Below are 20,637 nucleotides of genomic sequence, written 5' to 3' on the forward strand. Positions count from 1 at the left end.
TGAAATTTTATTTTTTATTTTAAAAAATAATATATTATTTCATGATATATATTATTGATTAAGGTTTATAAATTTAGAGATAATTATTTTGACATAATTTATGTATCTTGAATGCATAACATAAAAATAAATGAGGTTTTAGATATGGTCAAATAACATCAAACTGTTAAAATGAAAATAAATAATAGAGATGAAAATTATATTGAAAAATGTAAACGATACAATATTTCATTTCTGTTTATATAAAAATTATATATATAATAATTAGTAATTAAAAATTTATGATTTTATGGAAATCATATATTTACTTAAATATATTATTATTTTATTAAATTATATTATATTTTATACTGATCTAACTGAGAATTTATTAATTTGTGATGTTTATTAATTTATCGAATATTAATTTATAAAAGTTCTACCGTATATTATTATGTAAATTATTTGAATGGTAATATCAGTCATAAAGTATAGTTAGAAACCATAAGTTTATGTAGCACCAAGAGCATCTACACCACAAAATTCTATTCATGGTATCTTTTTTTTTTTTTGTAACATTCTATTCATGGTATCTAAAAACTTAAAAGAAAAAAAAAAGTTGGAGAGAGAACAAGAATCAGTTTTCATTGAGAAACCCATAAAAAGAAATCTTCCTACACCTATCATCGTCTAAGTATCTTTTTTCCACATGTTCATGCTTAAATAATTTTGATTTTTATGAGGTTTTGACTGATAAAGTTTTTCTAATAATCTCTAACTATGATATCATTAATGTTGATAAACGAGACAAACTAGAACTCAGCAGATAAATATTTCGAACTCCATTATTTCTCTTTTGGATTTACTAATGCAGTTTATTCATATACTAATTTATGTTTCATCGATTTCAGTAATTTGCATGTTAGATTTAAGGTTTTCTATGGTTAAGGATGAATTGTTCGATTGATAGAACTGTTGGGATCTATCATCTATAACAATTTTTACATTTTTTTTTTCAAATGCTTACTATTTACTTGTTTAATTTAATTCAAAATAGATATCTATTGAATGATCCAAAAGCTATGTGTATTTGATCCCTAAATAACACACTGCATTTCTGAAATTATAGAGCAACTAATATAGTTAATTTGAGCATATCAGTCACCTTTACAATTATTAGTCCAAAATAACAACACAAAAAACTCACAACGATCAGAAATTTCATCCTTTAACACATGCATTTCCATATCTATTTTGTATACATTTTAAAATAATCTTAAAATATGTAAAAATATTTTGATACAACTATTTGTTTGGTAAGTTCATTAATTTATGATATTATATATTTACGAAATTAAATATATTAATAATTTTAACTTTTAGGTCTCATGTTGTCTTTTTGGTCGGTCAAACCCCAAAATTTCACTTAAGCACAAGATAGAGATGCAAAAAAAAATCTGTATCGTATTAAATTTGCTTGTTATCAGGTGGTAATTTAAAGACAATAAGAGCAAGATATGTGTATCTTCGAGCACCGATTTTTATCACTAGAGACGACAACATTAAATATATTATTAATAGTAATCCAAAAATATCTAAAGATATATCTTTTTTAATGATGTGGATTTTTATTCTAAAAGTTGTATACATTTCTAAGAAGTTATCATTTCGTCTAAAGAGTGTATTTTTATTCTAAAAATTTCATAGATTTTAAAGAGGTTAACAAAATTGTGTAAAGATATGTCTATTCATTCAAATTTCATAGGTTTTAATGTTTTTTTCTTTCATTTTCGTATCTATTTTATATACATTTTAAAAGAATCTTAAAAATTATCTTTAAAATATCTGGGTAATTCATTTTGTTGGATGACTTGATTATTTTATAATATTATATATTTAAAAAATTAATTTATGATTTTTCAATTATATTTTATGGTTTATAATATCATGTATTGGTCTGATTTTTTCTGATTTGTTTTGTTGATTTGGGTTTCAGATAAAATTTTATGGTCTATTTAGATAAATTTATTTATTAATAGGTAAGTATTAACAAAATTTAAACCAAGAACAAATATTTTATATATGCGCATTTAAATTTATGCATGAGTTTGATATATGTGCTATTTATTAATTGAATTTCTAATTAGACTTAAATAGATAATGGTTGTTGGAAATTTAAGTGAATCTTTGAAACTGTTTAAGTAAACTATTACCATTGTCTAGTTGGACAACTGCAACTGATTAAATGAAACTTTGCAAATGTTGGTGATTGGGATCTTGTAGTGATGAATCGTTGCAATTTTTGGTCACGAACCATTGTACTCGTTTGTAATTGTAGTCTTTGGTGATAAGCTAGTACAACTTTGAGTGTTAATTCTTGCAACCATTAGCTAGTCGTTGCAATATTTGTTTATCAGCCATTGCAATTCTCAATTTTGTATATAGGTATCTGTGAGAAATGACAATCACAACTAAAATAACAACGTAGAAAACTAGAAGAAAAATTACGACAATACAAACAAATAGATTAGGAATGGAGAGTTTCATTGTTCATATTCACACGAACACTAAGTAGTTATTACAACATGATCCCTTATTCAATCAAACACACGACCTTATTGACAAAAACTATATGTAACTAGAAAATGAGATATGTATGAGGTAGGTACATCTTCCAACGAATATGAAGAAAGTTTGTCAGATCTCATCTTCCATCACCATATATGATTGTGTGAGAAATGAACATGGAATTATTGGCAGAGGAAGAAGAAACTGATGGTGATGAGGTCTCTGAAGTGGAAGTGATCGCCAAAGAATGTATCCTCGTCAACACCGGCGTAGAAACTCCAATTCCAGGAGTATCTGGAGAGAAATCAGGCAGTGTTTGGTGTCTGTTTATGAATTGCACCACGTGTTCCATTGTTGGTCTTGAATCTGGTACAATGCATGTACATAGCAACCCGAGTTTCAAAACAGTTTCGACTTCTCCAAGTGAGAATTTACCTCTCAATCTTGTATCCATAGCATCAACTAGAGAACCTTTTCTCCAACATTCACAAACCCACTTGACCAAATGTCGCTTCTCAACCGGCATCTCGGGATCAAATGGTCTCCTCCCACATGCTACTTCAAGCATGAAAGCCCCAAATGCGTACACATCGGTCCAAGTGGAAGGTCCTGTTGATGTCAGCTCGAGGGCCATGTAACCTATGGTTCCAACAGCTGCCGTTGCAGAGAGGTTGTCATCAAACCTAGCCATCCCAAAATCTCCTAAAAACCCTTGTAAATTTCCATTTAACATGACATTAGAAGCTTTGATATCTCGGTGTAAAACAACTTGACTAGCTCCTGTATGCAAGTAACAGAGCGCAGCTGCAATATCTCTCAAAATCGCGAGTCTTTGAGACCACGAGAGAGGTGGTTTATCATCTTGAAACAAGTATTGATCAACGCTACCCCCTTCCATGTACTTGGAGACCAGCAATAACTCGCCTTTTCGCCTGCAATACCCAAGAAGAGGAACCAAGTTCTTGTGCTGTAAACTTCCCATTGTCACAACTTCAGCAACAAACTGCTTCATCCCTTGCTCTGCGCCGTGTGATAGTCTCTTCACCGCTATATCTCCTCCAAGAGGCATAGTTCCTTTATAGACTTCTCCAAAACCGCCTTTCCCAAGACGACCATCTTTGCTAAACCCTCCTGTTGCTTTATACAAGCTTTTGTAGGAATATCGAAGTGGACCGTACGGCTTTTCCCATGGCTCTTTCACTTCAGCGTACTTCCTTATCCTGTACTCACACACACCTCCAAGAACAGCCATCACTATGAGTGCAAGTATAACCATTAGAATAATAAGCGGAGGAGATGTTTTCTTAGGTATCATCTTGGGATGAGGGACCGTGGGAAGTTTTGAGACGTCAAGGCTCTTTAATGAATTGCTACTTGTGCTGAAACTCCACCCTAAGATGTACTGATAACTCACCAATGTTCCAGTTGATGCAGAAAATCCGACAAAAGCTTTTCGAGCTGGGAAGATTGATGTGAGATTGATGTTTCTTGATAAAACAGGCTTACTTGGCTTCTCATCTATTATTAAAGGAGCTAATGTAACGTTGAGTAGAGTGCCTTCATAATCAATCCACACATGTATAGGATCTCCACTCAAGAGCGTCAAGCTTTTGTTCGTCCCTTCTCTGTCCGAGTAATAAGAAGCTGAAGCCGAGACAACGGAATGGAGACTGTTTTCGTCTATACCGACATGGTTATTGTCCATGTCGTCAAACTCTGCCGTTTTGACGGTGTCGAGCTCGACAGCTAAAATTTGATATCCGTTACTTGACATGTTTAAGAGTCCTAAGTATTGAGTTGGGTCTGCTTGAGTGAGATCCATAGAAGAAGATAGAACAAAGGCAGTCCCATGCCCACCATCACCAGCTCCTGGTTTAGGGACCAGAGCGCAAACGAAATGAGTCGAGAAAGAGAGAGGTTGATCAGAACCGAAATCGAATGGACGGTTAAAGAAAGCATGACCCATTTGAAGAGTCGTGTCATCGGTTAGCTGCAAAAGTCCATCTGTGTTATGGATTCTTGCAACGCCGTCAAGCCCATAAATGTTATGAAAATTATATTTAGGCTTAAATGTCATGGAGATTAAGTAGCTCTGATGGTTAAATTCGCCTGTTGACACTCCATAAATCCGGGTTCGATCCCTCTTTGACCCCATTTCTTATTTAAATTTTTTCTTAAGTTATATATTGAACCCCCTTAAAACTAATGCTGGGTCCGCCACTGCGTCAAGGTGAATATAGCCTTTGTCTTGGTTAAAGCCATTGTAGACGAAACTTATGCCTTGTTGACTTGAAAAGCGAATCAGATTAAGAAAGAAGATTATAGAGAGAAGAAGATGTAATCTTTGAGCCATTGGTAACTTACAAGAGATAACGCCTTGTTTGGTTTTTGAGTTTTTAAACTAACACGTTCAACTTATATATAAGGGAATGATTTTTTGGACGTTCCAACTTTTGGAAAACTTAAATATTACCCCTAATAACCATTCCGGGGAGTTGACTTTAGAATTGTTTTAGATATAACCGTGATAGTTAGTTACTCCATAAATAATAGTCTAAAAAATCTACTAAACTCATTATCAAGAAAATTCTTTGGTCTACTCTCGTTTTAACAATATATTAGAGTAAAATTCTACTAAACTCAATATTAGATAAGTGGGAGTCTCTCTCAATGCCTCTCACCATTAAACAACTAATAAAAAGAGTATTAGGAAGAGAGATAGTATAGAAATTGAAGATAGAGTAGAGAAGTAGCTCTCCTGCCATAAACCTCAACTTGATCCGATTTGTTTGGGTGAAATTGAAGTAGAACTTGACAAACCTTTTCCCAAAGTAAATTGACTTAGATGACAAACAAGATAATATTTTTTTTGTGGATGCTGAGTATACATAGATATTGGATTTCAAGTATATGTGGCAGATATGGACATTTGCCACACAAGGAGAAAATATGTCTACTTCCAACTGTCCAATTGAATGTGGAAACATATTCCACAAATGAAGATTTATCCCCTGAAGAACTGCATGCTGAAAAGAAAAACATTTATATGTTGTATGTTTTTTTTTTTTGAAAGCAAACACCAGGGGCGGATCCGTTTAGAAAATAGGATATCTGGGATGCCCGGATCCGAATCCGGATAGTAAAATCTTGGATCCGTCCAAACCGAATCTGGATATCTTAATTTTTAAGTTCGGATATCCAGATCTGGATCCGTATTTTTAAAACACATTAAATTTTTAAGTTTCATTATATATTTGATATATTAATATTTATACATGGATTAATCTTATAATATGATATTTTAGTTTTTACAATAGTATAGACATATATAAATATATTTATAAATATTTCATTTATGTATTATATTAAAAAATTATATTTTTAAAAAAATATTATTTTAATTATTTTTACGGATCCGGATATCCACGGGTAATAGAATATCGAAACGAATATCCGAAATCCGGATATCCGAAAACCACGAATCCGAATCCTGATTAAATTCACGGATCCAACGGATCCTGATCCGGGTACCCTGAATTTTTCGGATATCCGGATCCGTTCCACGCCCAGCTGCGTCTGCCTTTAATTAGCATTCCCTTAGAATTCTGTTTTTTTATTATATCAGAGGCGAGCGCGCCGACAAGGTACATATGTTATAAATATATCAAGCTAAAGTGTTACAATGTTTTTGACGCTTGTGAGCAGATTAAAGCAAGAATGGAGCATGTTGTCTCTAAGCTTAGTTGCAAATCTTTTGGTGAGGTAAGTCTAGAAAATTATTGTATCTATAACCGAACTAAAAACTAGTTTTAGACCCGTGATATCTACCTGCTAATTTCATGCATACAGTACTGATAAATAGACCTAGCCCAACGAAATGAAAATGGTAATCTATTTTGTGTAAACCGATTGACCAAACCGAACCAAATGATATAACTTATGCATCATGCATGTATGCACTGCATGAGTAATATACATACATGCATGATATAACTTATCGTCAACTAGGATTTGTGTTCTTTTTCCACAGTTGACAAAAAGTATATATAATATATATAACAATATTATGTAGTTAGCGTGAAAAAATTCTATCCAGACAGCTAATTTTCTATATATAAAAAAATCAACTGATGTGATGAAGTTTCGTGAGCTTTTACCTGTAGATTGGATTTGCATCACCTAAAGATTTCAATCTCAGTTACAAAAAAAAATTCAATCTGTCACAAACACAACATCGATCATGCATGAGTCATATATCGACATAATCCATCAATTAGTTCAATTGCCTGGATACGAATTATACGACGTTGACTAGTAAAACCAAGTCGAGTGGGGAATGTATTTGCATCACAATACACTTTGAATTAATTTCTTTTGAATGATACATACAATACACTTTGAATTGACTTATAAAGTTTTATCTTGCACATCAAAATATCTTCTAGATATTCCATTACCGACTGTGAGTCTATCACATATGCTTAATACACAATTCACTTATATACTACTAGATAATGTCTGGCACCTTGGAAAATAATATTATACCCGGCAAATTTTAATTTTAGTGCTAATTTTTGTTTTATTACAAATTATTAAATTAGATATATATTTTAGATTATAATTAAAGTTATCCAACTTCAGTATCTAACAATAGATGTATTAAATTTTGTATCTGGTTTCATCTTTTTAGTTAGGTGTGTTTGTTTTTGGATCAAACTTATAAGAAAATGTTTTTGGATCAAATTCTTCTCTTTATTAATTACCAAATTACCATGAGGTAATTTGAATTTGAAATTAATGTTTTTGTAGTTATAGATTAAAAACACTGAAAACATTAGAAACAATATCACAACTTCTAAAACATCAAAAAAAAAACAATAATAACCAATAAATATCATACTTTATTAAATTTGGATTTTAGAAACTGCGGAACAGAAAATAATAATAAGAAATTTACAAAATATTACCTTTGTATTCTAGCAAACAAAAAAAAAAGAGTAAACATAAAAGAGAAATTGACAAATATAGCCATGAAGAAAAAATAATTAGGCAAATGACCATAGCAACTAAATGGCTAGGATACACAAACACAATATATATTATGTATTAATTGCAATTATACCCTTTTGTATAAGCATATGTAGTGATTTTGTTTTTTCTTTATTTTCTTTTTATTTTGTTATAAAATGTGGTCCCCTCTAATCTTATTTATCTTCTAGTTTCTTTAAAAACAATTATTCAAATTTATAAAATACTCACAAAAATATAGATTTTTTTCTATCTATATTTTTTTTTAAAATTTTTTTTAAACAAATATATATTTTGTAGCATTTGATATATCATGTTAGAGTAAGAAAATCGCGTTATAAATTCTATAATATATTGTAATTCTTATAATATAGTCTAATTTTTACTTCAAATGATACCTCATATTTAAATATATATATATGTGTAGATTAAGTAATTCGATATGAATTTATTTATCTAGAGTTTTAATTCAATCAAAACTCTAGATCTTCTCTCATATTTTTTATATTTTCTTTTCGTTCTCTCCTCGACAACCAATATGTAATTGGTTATAATATATTGTAAATACTATATACTATTCTATTTTAATGATACAGTATATTTTGTTAGAATACATTTTTTTATTTACAATACCATCATCACCCTTCTTTCTCGGCCTCTTCCATGGTAAATTGTAATACGTTTTGGTCCTTATTGTATTTTGTGGGTCATGTGTTTTTCTTTTGTTTGGGTTGTCTAGTGCAGTTGATAATTATACTATTTTATTTTACGAAGATAGTAGTCATTTTCCTTTTCTTTCCATCATTTCTCCACCTTCTTCTTCTCTTCATTCCTTCTTATTCTCCTCATTTTTCTTGTCCTTCTTTTTTTTCCTCTTCCCTTCATCATCCTTCCCTCCCTCTTTTTCTTTATTTGGGTTGACTAGGGCAGTTGATAATAAGTAATTGTAATATGTTTTCGCTTTATGTAATCCATGGGTTGGGTGTTTTCATTTTTTTTTGGTTGACTAATGCAGTTAGTTAGACAATTATGTTTACTAATATACTATTTGTATAAATGGATTAATCTAAACTATTTGTCAAACATATATAGTGTAGTATAGTTTTATGCTTCATATTACAGTTATTATCCTCAGGTGTCAACTCTCCAATTGCTCGAATATATCTTTTACGCGGCGACTAAAGTTGGCTCGGTGGGTAAAGAGAAATTCTAAAGCAAAACAGTGAAAGACGGAATTATAACAAAAATATGTGAATATATTATTACATACTACATATCAAACAAATATAGTATAGTAAAATTTAGACATCGCATTTTCCAAACCTTCACGCGCTAGAAAGGAAAAAGTGGTCTGTTTTCATGTCAAATTGTCACATCAAACCTCATAATTTATTTATGTGGTTATTTGCCTAATATTTTTTTCAATATGGTTATCTACCAATTCACAATATAAAAATGCATCATTAGATTTAAAGAAATTTGTTATTTTCTTTGCAAACTAGATCATAACATACATGTTAAACATATATTACTAAATAGTAAAAATTTAAGTTACAAAATATAAAATATAAAATTAAACACTCAATAAATCATATGTTCTGTTAGAAAATTTTACGTCCCCATCATTTTTTTATTTTTTCACGTATTTTAAAACTTCAACACCTTAATATTGTAATAATTTCTAAGATAGAGTTATAATAATAATTACTTTTTGTGAGCCAAAAATAATAATATTACAAAAATTATTTATTTAATTAATTATCCAACTTATCATGACAAATATATATTTAAAAAATTCAAATAATATTATTATTGAAGTAATAACTCATCCCAAAATTAAGGAGAACATTACAAATCAGAAAATTCACTTCACAAATAATAGAATAGATATATGAGAAATTTTCATGTTTACCACTTTCTTAGTACTATTATTCACGTTTACCTCCACAAAAGAGACATTTTCAAAAATATTTTCTTCATTAAGTAGCAAAAGACTCTTATACCATTGTTCTTTATATATATAATAAATAATTATTTAAATTTAAAAAAATAAAAATCATCATGAATAAATCATACAGACTCTCACCATCTCCTTAAACGAAAATCATTCACCTACACTCAGATCTACATCCTCCACTCCCCAAATATAGAGATTAGTTTTATCTTCTCCGATTTCAGGTATATATCATACAAACTACCGCTGATCTACATATTTATATCAAATATATCAATATCGTATGTAACAAAGAAAAAACACCTAAAATCATCACAAAAACTCGATTATAATATTAAAACCAACTACAAACCTTGTATATAAGTGTTATTGAGTCACTATGTTGCTTAATTGATTTGCTTTAGCCGTACATCTTCCATTGTTCGGTCTCTATGTCTGGAGTTGCGGGGAGAAACAAAGAGGAGGTTGAGGACGATACAGATAACCTCTGTTTAGAATTAGACGAACACTTTTTTCTCTGTTCACAAAATATTTGCTTGTTTCCCGGAAAAAAAAAAAACAGAACCTAATGGACTAATGACGAAAACATTAATAATTCTGTGGCCCAAATTAAGATTTGTTTTTCTCATGAATTACTATGGCCCAACTTACAATGGCTACTTAATTCAAAGTTTTTGAATGATTGTAATTATTTTTTCTGTGATTTTTATTAAGTTGTTATACGAATATATATGTACATGTTAATTATTTATATCTATACTATTATTTGAGAAGTGAATTTGCTGATTTGTCATCTTCTCCATAATTTTAGTTAATTTTTTTTATTTTCATGTTTTTATTAGGTTTATCTAAATCATTTATTTATTATTATTTTTTAACTGATTCACTAATTTATTAATTTAACTGAATAAGACATAAACTAATAAGTATTCATAAAAGATTATGCCCGCATGTGCAGGCAAAACACCTAGTTCCAAATTTTTACAAAGTACAAATAAATTCATATACACATCCAACGAACTGAATAATCTAAACAATAAATTATAACATATAAACAATAAGAATGTTTATATGTAGACATGCCAAATTTAAACAAATATGTAATATGTAATTTTTATATATCTATAAAATTTAAATGTTGAAAATATTTCATTTATAAAATAAAAAGACACATATAAATATAACTCCAATTATTTATAGAAGTGAGATTTTTTATATGATACAACTTTTCGTCATAAATCTGACTGTTATTACAATTTGTTTTTGAATAAAATCGTATGAAGTTTCTTATTTCTATAGATTCCAATTTTTTTTACTTATCAAAGACATGCGCGGTTGCGCGAGTCAACCTCAAATCGGGTTTGGTAAATAAAATTACCAAAAATCTGTATTTATTTTTGAATATTTTTTGTTATTTTTCAATTTTTTTTATGTTACTGTCTAAATAATGTTTTTTTTTTTAAAACGATAAAATTCTAACTTTACATCTAATTTTAATCACAATATTTATAGTATAATTTAATAAAGCACATACACTTATACTTAATACTCTAATATTTTACATTTTAAAGTATTAATTTACCAAGTCAAATCAATAAAAGTACAATAAAAAAAAAGATACAACTGCTTAGTTTATAAATGGACGCTAAACAAACTGAACAAGATACACCAATGTCAAAACTCAATAACCTATGAATCAGTAACATGAATATTTATACAAGTGAAAAATATATACTTATGAAGAACAAACACCCGCGTAGACGCGCGGATCAAAAGCTAGTTAGCGTTATTAGCGATTTCACGTTCAAAAGATGAGGTTCATAGGGTTGGTTAGTGTTTACTTAGGTAATTGTTAGTATATAAATAAAAAATCTGTAAGGAAAAGGATATAAAATTATGTTTTAAAAAACTTACAATTTATACGAACAATAGATTAATAATTTTTAACCCAATATAAACTATTATTTAAAAAATTAATAACTCTAGAAATTTATAAAATTATATAGTTACGAAATTATTTGTTTTTAGAGTTTTTACTGGACTTTGCTAAATATGAGTTGTGGTGGACAAAAACAATAATCAGTTGACCAAAACTAGAATCTGGTATAGTTTATGGTCCAATTCGAATGATTCTCATTACTATCAATACACTATCAATATACTAACCACTATGAACAACCTATTTGAAGCTCTCAATGCAACAAAGTTTTCATTTTTACTCTTCATGTCACATTACTTATGCACACAATCACATCTCTTTCATTCTCTCTTCAAATTCATCCAAAAAAACTTCCAAGATTTTGATTCCAAACTTTTTAAGGTTTATAGAGACATTGAAGCTAATTATTCGTGGTCATTAACGACTTGGTAGCTTTTGTAGTGAAGTTCTGGGTGCTTGGAAAAGCTAAGAAAGTTGTCTCACAGGTTCAAGGTATGAAATCATTTTTTTCTCATATCTGTTCGCGAAGAGTTTCAGAAGACTTTGCTAGATGTGTTCTCCGTCAAGAAGACTTCCGTAGAAATCTTCTAATTTTCCTTTTATTAAGAAAAAACCAAAAAATCTCAGAAAAGACTACTCGAAAAGTCTTCTCAGATAAACATGTTAGTTTTGCAATTGACCGATGTTTGTCAGAAATTTGACTTCTTATAGAAGACTTCTCGAAAAATTTTCTTGGAGAAAACTTCTATAGAAGTCTTCTGAAAAAAATTGACCAAAACTTACAAAATTAATATGAAAAACACTGAAATCACATTAAAATAAAAATTTGAAAACAGCTGCAGATTTCACAGGAAAAAGGTGTAAGAGGAGGGAAATTTTGTCATTTACCATTTTATTTAACCTAATTCTAAAAATATTGTCCAAAATGGACAATGTGACAGTCAAACCCTGGTTGGGCAGGCTACTTAAGCTCATCAAAGGCTACTACACCATGCTTCCAAGATGATACTTAAACTGATTTAATATATAATCATATATTTATATAAAAACCCTAAAATAACTCCCCGATTAATCTCAGTAGAATCCCTATTAATTGATTACGCACTAAGTCCTATCCGGCTGCACGCATAACGCCTAGCGTAGTTTCGAATAAGGACAAAAACTAATCAATCATATGCACATGTCAGATACTCAATATTCTGACATTTTAATCAACTAACAATTATACTAGTAGACAATAACTCTATTTACTTTTAATAACTAAAATCTTAATAATAACAAACTAAATATTCAATTCCTTAAACATTTTGCGTGATATACCAAATTTTCTTTTCCTTGTCATGTTAAATATCATTATAAATTTTACAACTAGGTGTTTCATCTCCACATGCAGGCAAAAACATTTTATAGTATTTATTAATACATACATTATTAATTAAAAATTATCATGCTAAATTATTGTTTATGATTTTATTTGAAAATTTATATGTATTATAGTAATTTAAAAATTCTTTGTATAATATATTCATTATTAATAAAAATATCTTTGAAATTATTCAATCTTTGTTTCTTTTTTTTTTTTACAACCATTCAATCTTTGTTTCATTATAAAAAAAAATTAAGATTTTTTACTTGATTAATATTTAGTTATGTGCTTTTCTGTTTCTTAATTTTTTTTGTTGAAAATTTAATTTTCGGATAAGAACACAATATATAAGAAGTATCTTTTCATTTTAAATACATTTGTAGTTTGTAGATAAAATTTTATATATTAATTTTTAATCACTTATCTAATCATTTAATTTTTAATTTATTTTTATTTTTGGATTAATTTTATTGTATTAATTTATAATCAATAATATAATCTGATAAATAAAACTATTTTTTCATCAAGAGTAACAATGACTTTAGTCGTTTTAACTTTTAACGTGAGAGCTCATAAACGAAAAATAATTTTCAAATAATAGTATATATAATAATAATTGAATATAACTATAAATACAAAACTTCTCCATTGAACTTTAGCATCAACTGAAAAGTCTCAGAAACAATGTGTCCTCCTAAAGGAATTACTTTTGAAAGTACTCTTGGTCCATGAATAATAAGCAACTTTAATGAATTTAAGTAAAGCCAAAACCTATATTTAATTAAAATTATCTTATTAACTATGCTTACAATTTTACATGTTAAGGGTTTCATATGAAATATAAACAGTTAAGATATTGAAAATAAAGTTTATAATTTAATAAAAATCCCACATTCATCATGTGAACACTATAGCAAATTATGAATTGAAACACCAATCAATAAATATTTAGTTAAATTAGTTATGATAAAAATATTTATAATCTATTTTTTTATATTTTAATAGATTACGTGAATATTATTTTGTATTTCGTTTATATTGTTTACAAAATATCTAACAGCACCCTTAAACTACAAGTTAACATCAATTATACTATATCTACTAGCTTAAGACCCGCGCAATTGCGCGGGATGAATATTATATATAAAAATAATTTTTATCTATTATTATTTATTTTTATTCATTTACGTATTATGTATATAATTAAATTTGAGTAAACACATAAATAGATAAAATACATCTTGTTTATTTAGGATATAGTTTTAGTAAATAAATCAAAAAAATTATTTTATTTATTTTATATGGTATATAACTAAATTTCAATGACATTGACATAGATATATAGTATATTTTAATATAAATATTTATTATTGAGAATTCATACTCATGTGATAAACACAAAAGTTTTAATGTGCGATTTTTTAAATACAAATTTAAAAATTAAAATATTAAGTTTACAATACATTTCCAATACAAATTTCAAAATTATCATATTTAAGTATTTTTCTATGTTATCTACTTTAATTTTAAACTATATTAATATATAATATGAATGTCTAATAAATGAGACTTCATATTTATACGATTTATGATCATTTGTATCTTGTTATTACCAAAACAAAAGTTAAGCCATTGATCACAAAATTTTAGTGTGAGACATTTAACGTTTTTAGTAATTTATAGTCGTTTTAAAAATTCAAAATATAGCATATAAGAAAAAATTAATTTTGTTTATTATATGGTTAATGTGGTTGTTTAATATCTTTTAATAATATAAATTTAAAAATAGAGCTAAGATACAAAAATTATTATCAAATATTTATTATTCATAATCATTAATTGTCATATATATGTTAATCATATTAGGTAATTCCGTAGCTTTTATTTAAGGAAAGTATGAGTATATTCTTTTGTACATTTTTATCAATTTAATAGTTAGTTTAATAAAAAGTATAATATAAGTTAAGATGAACCAACCTATTTCTCTAAGAATTCTGAATTTCATTCTCATGGTGACACGTGGCTACAAAACAATGTTGTAATGTTTCTCAATTAATATATAAGAGATTAATATAAAAATTATTCACCCTTGGCCGGAATCTTAATCTAGTAAATATTTAAAATTAGGTGTAGGTCCACAAGGTATGCGGACTAATATATATACACTTATAAAAAATTTGATATTATTGTCAATTTCTTATTTAAAAACTAAATTATTGAATTAGCAAATGATCTAACTACAGTATCTGTAGTGTTAACAAATGTACCAAATTAGAAGATTTCTTGCGCCAAGCGCAATGATAATATATTTTAAAATTATTTTCTAAGGTAAAAAAAAATTAAATTTAGTTGAAAAAAATTCTTCTTTAGTTTTTCAAAATAAATATAAATAATTTTAAATAAGTCATATTTCTTTTTGCTTAACAATTTTTAGTTTTATTTTTTTCTAAAATTAAATTATAAAAATAAAATTTTATTTAGTTTATATTGTAATTATGATTATGTTTATTTTAATATGTATATATATATATATATTAATGTTTAAATTATAGTTTTTCATTTTAGTTAAAATATATTATAATAATAAATTAATTTAATAATTAAGTTAATAAAATATGAATTATATTTACATTTACGTGATATAAATAATTTATTATGTACATTTCTCCATATCATTTTTCTAGTGAGAACAAATGTGGTAATGATGCATAAAAAATTTCAAAAAATCATTTCTTAAATAATGTCTAGAATATATTTTGGATCAAATTTTATCTAGTAATAACCAAACCATCATTAATCACTTTGTATTTGAAATCAATTATCTTCTTGTAGTTGTAGACCGAAAAGAATCTCAATGGCCTGCATTGACAACTTTGCAAAAAGGTAAAATTCATAAAACATAAACAAAAGAACAATAGTTAATAAACATGATATGTTATCAACTATTTATATTTTAAGAACAGTGATATATAAAAATAAATAAATAAATTACAAAGCATTATATTTATATTCCCACAGACAAATAAATCGAACAAAACATACAATAGACTATGCCTCATTATATTATTAAAAATCAAATCAGCATCAAGTCACTCTTTTAAAAGACATATCACATGAAAAAAATTATTATTTTGCTATAAACTTGTGTATATATTACTCATATATCGTATAATGAAAATATATATTATTATAGAGTCGGTTTATTATTCATAAACTAAATATAAGATAAACATAATTATGATATTATCATTAAAATTTGTTAATATTTATTTATTAATTATCTAGAATATAATTTTAAATCACTTATTAAATAATAGTATAGATAGATATAAAAACCTTGATATTTTTAATGGATGTGTACCACTTTTCCCCTAAAAATGAGATCCGTATTTGAAATGAGATCATCACTACAATGTAGAACTAGATCATTATCGATGGTTCTTCGGACCGAACACATTGCTATGTTTTTTTTTAATCTCAATAGTACTGCGTGTTTGGCTTAAAAGCTCAGATGCTTATGCACATTTCTCTTCGATCCTCTGTTTTTTTTTGTCTATATATAAAATTATACAGTGTAGTAACATGCTTTTTTCTTACAGTTTCTTTTCTTCTTACATTTCTCAATTCGCTGAGTTAAATATATAATTGGACTTGGTTGACCTAATTTAGAAATTCCAATTATAATCATTTAAAAGAAAATCTTAGGAAACCTAAGCAGCCAGTACCAAGTTTGTGTGTTCATTCATTCGAAACTTGGATTTATAAACCTATCTCAGTCACAAGACCACAGATCATGAAGGTTATACTCTTTTTTAAGTGTAGTTGTATCCCAAATGACTTTAAACAATCTGTTTTTTAATGAGGTAAATCTTCATGGTTTGAATCTTGATCTCCAGAGTCTTTATAGTCAAGTTTGAAAGAAGTGGTAAGGGCACCATTAGTGTGGATACCTCAATGAGTACCTATCAATCAATATAATGAAATTTTTTTAAAAAAATATGAAAGATAATGACATTTATTTGAAGCGCTTCTTTAGGACGGTACTACAAAAATAATGATGAGGTTTTGATCTACACTTGTCAAATTCACAATAACTTAGCGAATCAAAACAAATAAAACATAAATATGCAATTTAATATTATATATGAGAAACCTACTGAACTTATTTCCATTGTGTATGCTTTAAAGTGAATATCAACTTGGTGAACAGTAACTCGGGCGAACAGTTAAATTAATATTTACTTTTACTTTAGCTAGAGTAATAAACTACGTTTGTTTGATTTCATAAGAAAGTTAAACCTACTAATAATTTATTGTATCCATAACTATAAATACTTAATAAAAAAATATTTTTCTATTCCCTCTTCTCCATATTTATTTACTATTCTTTATTTTTTCATTTTTTCCATTTTTTAACAAGTTAATCTCATCAATACTTCTATATGTTTGGCTCAAAAGCTGTGGTTCATTTTTCTCTTGTTCACTCATTGTTTTGTTCACTCATTGTTTAAAGGGCTTATTTGCCAAATAACTAAAAAAAAAAAAAATTTAGATTTTGGGAGAGAGAGTAAAGAGAGATAAGAAGAAAAAATAGAAGAGAGAGGGAAATTTTGGTTAGTTAGTGTATTTATGTTTTTTTCATGTATATAGGGTGCAATTTCCCTTGTTTAAATCACTTTATATTATCCTAATGATTTTGAAAACTTATAAAATAAAAATGAAACCAAACTTTGCAGTTTGTTTTCGCTTTGTATCATTTATTAGAAAAAATGATAGCCATGTTCTTTCCATAGCCGCTGCGGCTAGCGGTAGTGGCAAAAAATAACACTTTCAGCAGAGACAAGATTTAATATTTTGAAAGCGAATTTAATTATCGTAGCTTGACACAGCGACTGAAACAGGAGACGCTGATGCCGCTGATATTTCCAGCGTCGGATTTAGTTACGGATTCTTGCTGCTGCGAGTGAAAATGTAAGTTCATGTTGTTTCACCGTGTTGCATTTTCGATAGTAAAAGTGTAATTTTCAGTCGCTGCCGCTGGCAGAAACGGACCCACTAACAGGTTAGGTGGGTCAGGTGACACAAGTTAAATCATGATAAAAATAGTTTTAGCATGTAAGACAATAAATGATCAGTAGCTTACATGGTTAGTCTATAGGTTTTGACACCCCTAAACCAACCTTCATCTGTGCGTCGCAATTACGTTCCGGATATTATGTTCTTGATGGAAACAAAGCAGAAGTTCGATTACATTTCAGGGTTACAAAAAAGTTTAGGTTATAATGAGATTTATACTGTGGAGCCCCTGGGTCTTAGTGGGGGTTTGGCGGTCTTTTGGAAGAGCAGTTATCAAGTTGAGGTTCTCTCTGGTGATAAGAGAATTATTGATTTGAAGGTTTTGGTTCGTTCTTTGTCCTTCTTTCTTTCTTGCGTTTATGGTGATCCGGTGAGAGAAAAACGTCAAGATGTGTGGGACAGATTGGTGGAGATTGGTGTTAGAAGGAATGAGTCTTGGTTGTTGGTTGGAGATTTTAATGAGATTATGTCGAATGATGATAAATTGGGTGGTGCTGTGAGGGAAGAATCAAGTTTCTGGGGCTTTCGTCACATGGCCAGGAGCTGCAAGATTAGAGAACTTCGTAGCTCAGGAAATGTCCTATCTTGGGGAGGTTGGAGAGAGCAGGCTTGGGTCCAATGTCGCCTTGATAGATGCTTTGGTAATGATGAGTGGTTCAATTTGTTTCCAAGATCTGGCGTGGAATATGGAGATATGTGGGGCTCTGATCATAGGCATATGATGATTGGTTTTGTCTTGGAACAGAGAGAACTCAAACGAGGTAGATTCTATCTAGATAACAGACTGTTTCAGAGGCCGGGGTTTGAAGAAGTCGTTGTGCAAGGTTGGGGTGATACAGGAGATCCTGTGTGTATTATGGATCGTATCTCTAATGTCCGTAGAGGCATTTCTCTTTGGAAGAAGTCGTCTGATCTTAACTCTCATGCGCGTATCTTGCGACTCAAAGCGGCTTTGGAGATTGAGATATCTAAGCTTCACCCCATTCGTGCTGTCCTGAAGAGGCTCAAGAAACACTTAGCTGAGGCCTACAATGATGAGGAAAGATACTGGAGGCAAAAGTGTAGAGAAGAGTGGTTGAGAGAGGGAGATCGGAACTCGAAATACTTTCACAATGTGGTGAAAGGTAAAAAGGTTCCGAACCGGCTACTCATGCTTTTTGATGAGTTTGGTAATGAACATTTCTCTGAAGGTTCTAAGGGTGATATAGCGGTAGCATATTTCAGAGACCTCTTCATGAGCTCTAACCCCCATGACCTTGAGACATTATTCGATGGTTTTCAGAGTCGGGTTACCAATGAGATGAACTCAAACCTCATAGCTCCTGTAACGGTGGAAGAGGTTAGAAAAGCTGCTCTTAGTGTCAACGGTGGGAGTGCTCCGGGGGAAGATGGGCTAACAGGCTCTTTCTACCATAAGTATTGGCACCTCGTTGGTCCAGCAGTTACTCTGGAGGTCCAACGTTTTTTTGAGACAGCTTTGCTACCTGAGGGCTGGAACCACACTCAGCTGAGTCTTATTCCCAAGATCTCTAATGCTACTCGCATGCAGGATCTTCGTCCCATTAGCCTCTGTTCGGTCCAGTACAAGATTATCTCGAAGATACTGTGCAATCGATTGAAGATCATTCTCCTGGAGGTAGTGTCTGAGACTCAAGGTGCTTTTGTGTTTGGCCGCTTGATTTCAGACAATATCATTGTTGCGCATGAAATGGTTCATGGTCTTCGGACTAAGGACAATGTTGCTGAGGATTACATGGTTATCAAGACTGATATGTCCAAGGCCTACGATCGTGTGGAGTGGTGTTTCTTGGAAACACTATTGGACAGTATGGGTTTTGCTAGAGAGTGGGTTAGATGGATTATGGCTTGCGTTAGCTCGGTTTCTTACTCTGTCTTGCTTAATGGGGCCTCGCACGGTTTCATCAAACCAGAGCGTGGTCTTCGCCAGGGTGACCCACTATCTCCTTTTCTGTTCATACTATGTGCGGAAGCTTTAGTCAACTGTCTGAATGTCTCTGCTGATTCGGGTAAGTTACATGGCATCAAGTTGGGAGCTTCTGGTCCTGCAGTTCACCATCTATTGTTTGCGGATGATAGTCTGCTGATGTGTAAGGCTAATGTTGAAGAGGCTGAGGAGATCTTAAAGTGTCTAAAATTGTATGGTGATGCTTCAGGGCAGATGATCAATCCGCAGAAATCATCGGTGATTTTTGGCTCTAAAGTCCCAGGTAATATTAAAGATACAGTCCAAGAGGTCCTGCACATAGACAAGGAGGGGGGTGAGGGCACATATCTGGGCTTGCCAGAATGTTTTAGTGGATCAAAGAGACATTTGCTGAGCTTCATACGTGGTAAACTGCACGGGAGGCTAAATGGTTGGTTTGCAAAAGCTCTGTCGCAAGGTGGCAAGGAGATTCTACTCAAGTCAGTTTGTTTAGCTTTACCCATCTATGCTATGTCGTGCTTTCGGCTACCAAAGGATACCTGTGCTCGTCTAGTTAGCTCTATGACTGAGTTTTGGTGGAGCAGTGGTAGCAACAGAAGGAAGATTGCATGGGTTTCATGGCAGAAGCTTTGTAAGTCCAAAAAGGATGGTGGCCTCGGTTTCAAGGACTTGGAGATGTTTAATCAGGCTTTGCTCGGCAAACAAGCTTCACGTATTTGGAGCAATCCAAATTCCCTTGTTGCGCGTGTCCTCAAGCAGAGATATTTCCGTAATGGTTCTTT

The 20,637-nt window shown here is 30.0% G+C and overlaps 1 protein-coding gene across 1 annotated transcript; it reads right to left on the reverse strand.

Annotated features, from left to right (window-relative positions):
- Positions 1–562: 562 nt before the first annotated feature.
- On the reverse strand, positions 563–5,003 carry LOC106364467 (putative L-type lectin-domain containing receptor kinase I.1). The gene is made up of 2 exons (XM_048740769.1): positions 4,778–5,003; positions 563–4,582 (listed from the first exon to the last, which is right to left on the reverse strand). The coding sequence occupies exons 1-2, from the start codon at positions 4,898–4,900 to the stop codon at positions 2,684–2,686; spliced, it is 2,022 nt and encodes a 673-aa protein (XP_048596726.1). The 5' UTR covers positions 4,901–5,003; the 3' UTR covers positions 563–2,683.
- Between the last annotated feature and the right edge of the window lie 15,634 nt (positions 5,004–20,637).

Source organism: Brassica napus, chromosome A9 (assembly GCF_020379485.1).
Source record: "Brassica napus cultivar Da-Ae chromosome A9, Da-Ae, whole genome shotgun sequence".
Taxonomy (NCBI): Eukaryota; Viridiplantae; Streptophyta; class Magnoliopsida; order Brassicales; family Brassicaceae; genus Brassica; species Brassica napus.